At 46.1% G+C, this 8,856-nt stretch overlaps 1 protein-coding gene across 4 annotated transcripts in view; it reads right to left on the bottom strand.

Annotated features, from left to right (window-relative positions):
* Positions 1-134: 134 nt before the first annotated feature.
* Positions 135-8,856, bottom strand: part of LOC116401525 (KICSTOR complex protein SZT2-like) — a 31,756-nt gene continuing 23,034 nt past the window's right edge. For 3 of the 4 annotated variants that reach the window (XM_031879972.1, XM_031879973.1, XM_031879974.1), the window contains 4 exons: positions 7,169-7,354; positions 3,081-3,336; positions 2,878-2,957; positions 135-1,037 (listed from right to left, as the gene is read on the bottom strand). In XM_031879972.1, coding sequence (XP_031735832.1) covers positions 672-1,037; positions 2,878-2,957; positions 3,081-3,336; positions 7,169-7,354 — 888 coding nt within the window. In that variant the 3' untranslated portion in view covers positions 135-671. The remainder of the gene's footprint in view (positions 1,038-2,877; positions 2,958-3,080; positions 3,337-7,168; positions 7,355-8,856) is intronic. The other variant, XM_031879975.1, reaches the window with a different exon arrangement.

Here is an 8,856-nt window from a genome sequence, read left to right as displayed (position 1 = left end):
CCTCCAGTATGACAGGGACTTCAGCCACCAGCAGAGCTACGAGTGACGACACCGAGAGGAAACGAGAGAGAGACGTGTGCTGACCACATTGATGGACCGTTGATTTGTAAGTGTTCATTTTAAAGTACCTTTGATGTGTGTGAGTGAGAGAGAGAGAGAGAGACCCGCAGCCTTGTAACTAAGTAAGATCTTAAGTATCAAGCACGACTCTTTATTGTTAAAGACTACTATAATACTAAGCAACCAATCTACTTGATGTGAAGAGTCATGTGTGCTGAGTCATTCAGGTGTGCTGGTATGGACGGAAATCATTTCGCAAACAATGCTGAAACGCCCGTGTGGACGGAGATGGTTTTAGCTGACCCCACTGTGTGTTGAGTGTTCCCCACAGACCGAGCAGGTCGCCTGTTGTCTTGGAGTACCCGGCTATATGGAGTTTCTGGGTAAAGTCCTGGATTACACATGGACCATGTTCAAAGTCTTCATGGCTGGTGACTGGTCCTGGAGGTGGACCCATTCAAGCTTAAGAGGAGGCCTTTTCAGGGCTCGCTCAGGGGACAGAATGAGCAGAAGGACAGAACAAATAAAATAAGTAAAATTACCGCCACGTGATTGTAGCCTCAACCAACTACTACAGTTGCAGTTTGCATCCAAGTCCATCCAAAATGTCATCACTTCATCATTTTCCAAATCCACAGGCAGTGGAAACAAAACTGAGCAAGTCCTGAAGTAGGAGGACCAACCAATCTCTCTGGCACAGGTCCATGTGCAACACGAGCCCTGAGATGCCCAAGGCCCTGACATATGGTGGGCTCAAAGTGTTGGTGCGGAGGTGTGCTGGTCCCAAACCACAGTAAGAGCCTGTCGTCTGCAGCTCTTTCAGCCCACTGTGGCTGTTTGAGCAGACATACCTTCACTGGAGGCTGAACGATCTGCTCCTCTTGGATCTGCTTGCGGAAGATGGGGTCGAAGAGGAGAGGGGTGGCACAGTAGTGGACCAGCCTGGACGACTGCTTCAGGGTCTCCAAATCAGTGCCCTATTGAGACAAACGTGTTCGGATAAGATAGTGACATCAAGGATTTTAAAAGATGAATACTAAACGCTGTACACGGGGCTTGATATTCAGATCCAGACATGACTACGATGCAGTCACATCATATCTAATCTTGATTTAGTCCATCCAGTGGCATGAAAATCCACCTAAAACCCAATTGCCAGTGGTCCCCGTCATGTCCGGGTCAAGCTGTAGATCTCCTCTTGGACGTGCTTGAGTTCGAGTGCTCTGTGGGTGTCTGTTGAAATATCTAATTCATGAATTTAATGCCACCATGTAGCTCCTGTTGAGATGTCACCGTGGAAGACGGTGACATGAAGCTTTTTTAATTAACCCCAGATATTCCCCACTTTGAAAAGAGGCGATACTAAATGATTTCCCCCGAGGAATGGACCGGAACTGTGAATCCGTAAAGCCATCAAGTGGTGAGAGGCACCACTCCCCCAGGCTTTGTCGAGTCCAATTAGCTTTATTTCATATTAAGCTACTTTCAACGTACAGAAATGTACTGGTCAGATCCAATTTGTTGTTGATTGCTCACATTATGCTTTTTTTATTGTGTCCAATATCTAACACCATTCAGACCTTTCTGAACCAACCCACGAGCAAAAGCACAATATCACACCAGATTTACAAACCCTTTTAACTGGTTGTATCCTCAACCATGACAAACCCTGCGTTGTTTGAATGCACACACAGAGCCTAGGGATTCTTCTGTGTTAACTATTACACAGAGTCTGATGTCTTGATGGTGAGCTCCACAGAGCTGCTTGTCATGACTATAATCACAAAAGGAGCAAGTACAGCAACAGTTGGAGCTGAGCTGTGTTGGTAGTGCAGCCACGTTCTTCTGTCTTTTATCAGCTATTTCTTGGTGTGTATTCAAACTTGTAAAAGGTTAACGACTAAACCTGTTTGGTTTTCTCGCAATGCGGAAACATTACAAACAAGTTAGTCCTAACTGTCCCTCTGCTGAATACTTCCAGAACTGCTGTGTTCACCTTTCCTCGTGAAAGTGATAGATTGAAGTGAAACAACCTCAAATGAGACTTGTGTCATTGTTAAACATCAGACAGACGTCAGATATCAATGTGACTTGATCTGTTGTGACTTGATCTGCACATGAGGAGAATCAATAGCAGCTGTCCACTTCCCCCTGCAGTGTGAACATAGCCTTCAACTATTACAATACTGTATTCAAAGCATCTTGATACACTATTCAGGGCATTAATATAACAGCAAACAATTATCTTATTAATGTCGAGACATAGCGGAGTAATGTCTACTTGAGCAGTGTGCGCTGTAATCCAGCGTCTCCTTGCTTTTGTTTCCAAAGGCTCTGCACTGCGTTCATAATGGCACAGCTGATACAGTGTCATCGTGGAAGGGTCACACTCACCCTCCGGACCCCCCTCAGGTAAACACGGTTAGCTCTGTCAGCGCGTGGTGCGTGTCCACAGGTGCGTTTTTGGACGAGGGGTTCCCGTCATTCAAACCGTCCAACATGGTGGCCTGTTTGGAAACTTTTCTTCTTATATTACATAAAATAGTTCACCGAAAGGTGTTTCGGACAACATTTGAGGAGAGATAAATTCCATACAGTTGCTAGATCCGTCTTCATTTTAGATCGACAACGGTCAGTTTTTCTGGAGTTACCAGAGGTGGCGAATCTCGCTGGACGTCCCTGATTTGCATTAAGTAGCCAAGACCTCAACTTTATGCAATGCCATGTTGGGAGCCGTGTGGAAGCAACTCATTTGGAATTTAGCACCCAGTTACAAATATTTTGCCACGTCTCAGAACCATGACTTGGGCTACTTACTGAAATGGGCATGTTGGATTGTGCTGACCTCTGCTGCCACGTCACAAACAGGTTCTCTATCTTCATCTGTTTCTCCAGTTCTGTCAGCACAAACACAGAGTCATCACCCTTTCTGTCCAGTGTGGGGTTTGATGGGCTCATAGGACAGGAATGATATTATTATTATTAGCAGTAGCAGTAGTTGTAGCAGTAGCATAATTAACCTCTTCGCTCAGCAACTTTGATCTCCAAGAGCTGGCCGCCGTGTCGGGCCACCACGTCCCCCTCCGTCAAGGGCCGGATGGCGCACACGTCCCTCAGAGCCTCGTCAAAGGGCAGCAGCTCAGAGGGGAAGTGGAGTGGAGCGAGACTTCGGCCAGAGCTTCCCAGCCTGCCCTGCTCTTTACTGGGCAGAGGAGGCACTGCGCTACGCAGCAACGCATCAGGCTCCATGGAGGGGCTCAGGAACGGGTTGGGGTCCTGGAAGAGAGAAAGGAAGACAAGGGCAGAGGACATGTGGATGGTTTGACTTTAAAGGCTTCACCGAAAAGACAGCAAAGACAGAGGATTGGTTCTATTAAATAATAACGCTTCCTGTTAGAGTGAAAGCATCATCTAACCAATTTTAGGAATATTCAAGTTCAATTCTATCAATGACCATCTTCTCTCCACTGAAGACTTTAGGGATGAGCTCAAATGTTGTTTTTATTTCATCTAACTTAGTTACTTATTCCTTGTAGTTGATACTCGTATTGTTTGTTTATGTTGTTTTTATAACACATTGAAAGATGAAATATTTTCAAATAACTATCTGCATTTGGATTAAAAAGCAGAAATCCTGATTTCATTAAAGAGATTAAAGACTCTTACAAGAGACATGGCACAGAGGAGACAGCTCCACTGGCTGTCCTCACAGCTACACTTGTTTCATTAACCAGCCAAGGTAGGGACTCAGAAGGCCTGGTTCTGTGGAGTAGATTGGAACTAACCCATTCGATCAAAATGACGAATGATGAAAATGAGCAAAGACGTAATAAGTGCAGATCAAGATATCTAGCCCTCACTACAGTAAAGTGCTTTCCTCCTAGAGGGGAAATAAACCACTTCAAACCTTCATCTGTGGGCACCTCAACGCTAAGACTGGAGAGAAAGCTGACGCTGCAAACAACCAGGAACTCTTTGGCCCACCTGGAGGAACCTGCTCTCCTCTCCCTGAACTCCCCCCTCCACACACTCTTGATTCAATAACAAACAGTAAAGTGGCACCCAGCTCCTACAGCTCTGCCCCACGCTTGGTTTGTGCATAATCAATAGTAGGTAAGGAGGAGACTCCGCTCTTGGCAGCAGTACGGTAGACTGTGCCATGACAGATTAATGTCTGCATGATCAGCTGGGATGCTAAAGATTGGGGCGTCTTTCAATCGGAAGATTCATTCCATCCTTCCACCATCCAACGTATATAGAGTATTTTCCCTGCACCGTCTATTGGCGTTAGTGGTTGTTATCATCAGTGGCTACATACATGTCCAGAGCATTGTTCGTGTGCCCTGGTTGCTGTTGAAAAAGGAACTTTTGGGCGAATTTGCTCAGCGGAGCAGCTCAGGGCCCAGATGCCCCAGTGTGGCAGAGCTGGCTGCGCCGTGCCTCACGGGCTGGAGGGCTCTAAGTGTGCGCTGGTGCTCCCTCTGCTTCTCATCATGACCATGACAGATGAAGCTCTGTTCAGGCAAATTTTCTGCTGCTCTGACTCTGCCTTCTGTCCGCACTCATTAGTGACGCAGCGATGAAGAGCGGGGCCGTCGGAGGGAAAGGGGAAAAAGTTTGGTTCTTTCCATTCTTTGAGCTTGTTTTGTAATTGGCCGTGGGGGAGAGGCCAAAAGGGCATTTGGTGTCTTCTGTGAAACGCTGCTCTAATAAATCCCTGCTGCAGCCCGCTCCACACAACAACACAGGGGCAACACGGAGCATGACGCTTTTCTGTAACCTTTCTTAATTCAAGCTCAACTGCGTCGCATGCTTTGTGACAGTCGCCACGGCCAGATTGACGCGGACCGTATTAACCCATCCAGCCCACTCCCTTCCTCCTACTCTGTCCATCCTTTTATTCCCATGCTGGGAAACTAGCTGGCTAACGCTTCTCTGAGTGGAGATTTAATTTAACAAAAGTGTATTTACTTTGCTGCACATCCCTGAACCACAACAGCAGGAGCACACTGGTAATGTGAAACAGTCTGAGCTCCTACACATACCACTTGATCATTGTCACATCAGTTGAGATTGTGCACGTCACCAAATCAAGCTACTAACAGGATCCACTTTGCCTGGTTGGTCATTGCGCCTAGTTTAATCTTCATACCTTCCACCCATTCAGCATGACACGAGGGCCGTCGTTGCACTGGAAGCAGAATTCTTGCAGCTCTCTTGCAACACTTTGGAGCTCAAGCCTTGCTTTCCTAAAGAGGTTCTCATTATTAATCTAATTATTACATTTAATGGGACAAAGAAAGTCTGTACACAGTTGAGGGACACTGCTCTTCTTGCAAAATCTCCAGTGCTCCCGTGGTGTTCTACACTGCGTCAGGTGTCCAGCTTCTGACCAGAGTCTCTCTGCACCACCGTCCTCTTACTCGCCAGTAGGAGCAGTGAGGCTGTATATGACAGCTGACTCCTGATGTGAACGCGGAGAGGAGAGCAGGTGGAGGAGTGTGAAGGAAGGCGGGTTGTTGAATATGCTGAGCAAACAAGTTTTGCCACTGGAAGTACACTTAAAAAAAACTACAGGCCGTGAAAACTCCCCCACTCAGACCTCTCTGCACCAGAGCCGGTCGTAAATAATGCAAGAGGATAAATGGGATCTGACGGGGACTAAATTGCATCGAGGTAGTTAAGCGTTTCATTTAGAAAAAACAAGGCCGTCGACCTGACGGGTTGTATTTCCAGGACGTCATCAACAGGAAATGCAGAGGGGGAAGGAATAGAGGAGAATAAAATGCTTAGTCGTGTAGCTGGGAAATCTTGTTTTGGTTTGTGCAGCCGAGTCCATCAGTCGCACATTGATCTGCGGCTCCATAGTTAATACAGGAAGCTCCAGCATTTTTGCTGAGATGCTCAAAACACAAAACATGCAGCAACAAACTGCAGGGGACAGGACCATGGAAGGGAGTCCAGCATCTATACTGAATGTCACCTGGAACACTGGTTTCATCAGGAATTGATTCAATTTTAACTCAAAAATTCACTTCAATTTACTAATAACTCTGTAAGTACATAGTTTCAATACTAGCCAACGAATACACTTCAATCTAAATAACAAGGCAGCTTTCGTCTTTTTGTCTAAAACCGGGACTGGAGCACAGCTAAGACCTGCCGTCTGAGTCCTGGTTAGTTACTGCTGATGAAAAAACAACATTTGCTGACAATGTTCCTTCAAAATAAAAGATTTTATATATCAAAATAAGTCTTAATCAAATTTGTTTATCCACAGTTTTACAGTCGCTCCTCTGACCACGAAATAGATCGGATCACTATCTGATCAGGCAGGTCGACCACTACAACCTAAAACATGTGATTACTAAATGTAAGCATCATCACTCTGGGTAGAAGTGGTTACAAATGTTGTCTCGTGGTACAAGTAGAAACAACGTGCGTGCAGGTAGATAATTCAGCGTGTAGAAATGAATACCATGAGAAGCACACGTCAAACAGGCTGCTAGTGTACAGGTAATGACATCATCACTTGTCACCGGCATTTCCTCCCCAGGATACAACAGCTGTATGAAATGTGCCCCAGGACTCGCTCCCTCCTGCAACAGTGTGAATCCAGATGCTGTGCTGGCAGGCTGATTCCACCTGAACTAGCAGCAGCCTCTCCGCAGCAGCTCCCAGCCCCCATCGTACGCACACGTGCTGACTGGCAGTTTGAAACAGAAGGCAATACAGCTGCTGTTTGGTGACACATCTGAAGTGTGTCAGCATGTCTGCAGAAGTCAGTGAGGTAGCCAATTCTAATGGAGGACATCGATATTTCATCCTGAAAGTCCTGCTAAGGTCCGTCTCATTATATTGTTCTGTTGACTGTAAAAGAAGTGAACGGCTGCCAAGAACTGTACCTTTAAACTTTACTTTTATTCCTTTTTTTTTTTGAAATCCTTCCATTAAAAAAAACCCACTGGAGCAAATTCCTGTCTACATCATGTCAAATTGACCACTGAATTGGTTTGGATATTGTAATATGCAGCTGATGTAATGACAGCTTGGCCAACGTTCTGCCGCTGGCGATGCTCCACATTAGGAACCGTGTCGGTGTCTTTACCTGCTTGGAGTCCATTTCGTGGATGGGCGCGTCAGAGAAGCAGTAGTGATGAAAGAGCCCCATCTTCTGGTTGAGCAGGCAGTGGACGACGTGAGCCCTCGCGTTCTGCCACTTGACGAGGCGGACCAGCTCACGATTCAGAGAGGCGCCCAGGTCCACGGACCAGTTGTAGCTGTACAGAGTCACCTAAAGCAAGGATGGTTCCAGTATGACTAGTCGAAGACACCACCACAGATGCTTGAGCGAGTTGTGGCATATAAACAGCAGAGCAGTATAGGCATCGCACGCGCGCGCGCGCGCACGCACGCAGGCAGGCAGACAGACAGACAGACAGACAGACAGACAGACAGACAGACAGACAGAAGTCGAGTCATTTTCTCATAGACTTCTACAGTATAAAATCAGAGGAGTCTTCCCCCCCCCCCCCCCCCCCGATGGCCAATAGAGAGAATGCAGGTTCATGGAACTTCGGCATCGGCTTCACTTTGTAGTCCAACATGCAGCCACCTGCTCCTTACACATGAGGGCTCCGGGGCTTCACGGTCCGTGTATGTTTGATAGATTGTTGACTGAATTAAATCCAAAGTGGCATAAACGAGAAAACAACTAGTATTTTCGTTTCATCTGTCAAAAAAAAGAGGGTTGAGATCCCGGGAAAGCTGCCTTAAATGAAGGAATACAGTTCGATATGAAAGTAGGATAAAGGGACACAAAGCATATAATGAGTAAGGATGAAATCACAGTAATCATTTTAAAGCAAGTATGTATAACATAAGAATAATGAAGTGATTTAACAAATGTAAACTGATAATAATAATGTATGTATAACTGAGTAAGAAGTGAAGTCTGTGTATGGGTGGAAAGAGCTGATGTAAGCAGGGTGGGGACCTTAAAGGATGAGATCATAACAGATGTTGGGGTGATGTCCGAACATGTCCACGGGTGTAACCTGAAACACACTCGAAAATGAAGGAAGTGAGAGTATCCACACACAGAAAGTTAGGGTGTTGTTCGCAGCACACACAGAAGCCAGGCGAGTTTCCTCGACAGAACACCAGCTCGACAATCTTTTAATAGAGAGCTGAGTCAGTAGGTAGCCCCGTATCGGGCCAGAGAACCCCTGGATCTAACACGTGGCGCCCGAACAGGGACTCGACGGAAAAGGAGTACGTTGAGTCCAAGAAGAAGAATCCTGGCGGCCGAGAGAGGCGGCCGTTCGTGTACGAAGGACCCGAGGAGGAGAGACTTGGGTAGGAAGTAACACTGCCCAAGCCTCAAGAGAAGTTCGACTGCTGACAAAAAAGAGGATTGAGATCCCAGGAACGCTGCCTTAAATGAAAGAATACAGTTCGATATGAAAGTAGGATAAGGGGACACAAAGCATATAATAAGTAATCATTTTAAAGCAAGTATGTAAAACATAATGATAATGAAGTGATTTAACAAATGTATAACTGAGTAAGAAGTAAAAGTCTGTGTGTGTGTGGAAAGAGCTGATGTAAGCAGGATGGGGACCTTAAGGGACCTTAAAGGATGAGATCATAACAGATGGTGGGGTGATGTCCGAACATGCCCAGCAAAGAAGGAAGTGAGAGTATCCACACCAGAAAGTTAGGGCGTTGTTCGCAGCACACACACATTTAATCAATGATGTCATGTAAATCACATGCCGAGGGAGGGAGTGTTGG

Source organism: Anarrhichthys ocellatus, unplaced genomic scaffold, assembly GCF_004355925.1.
Source record: "Anarrhichthys ocellatus isolate YVR2014 unplaced genomic scaffold, GSC_Weel_1.0 scaffold503, whole genome shotgun sequence".
NCBI lineage: Eukaryota > Metazoa > Chordata > Actinopteri > Perciformes > Anarhichadidae > Anarrhichthys > Anarrhichthys ocellatus.
This window is presented reverse-complemented; position numbering and strand designations above follow the sequence as displayed.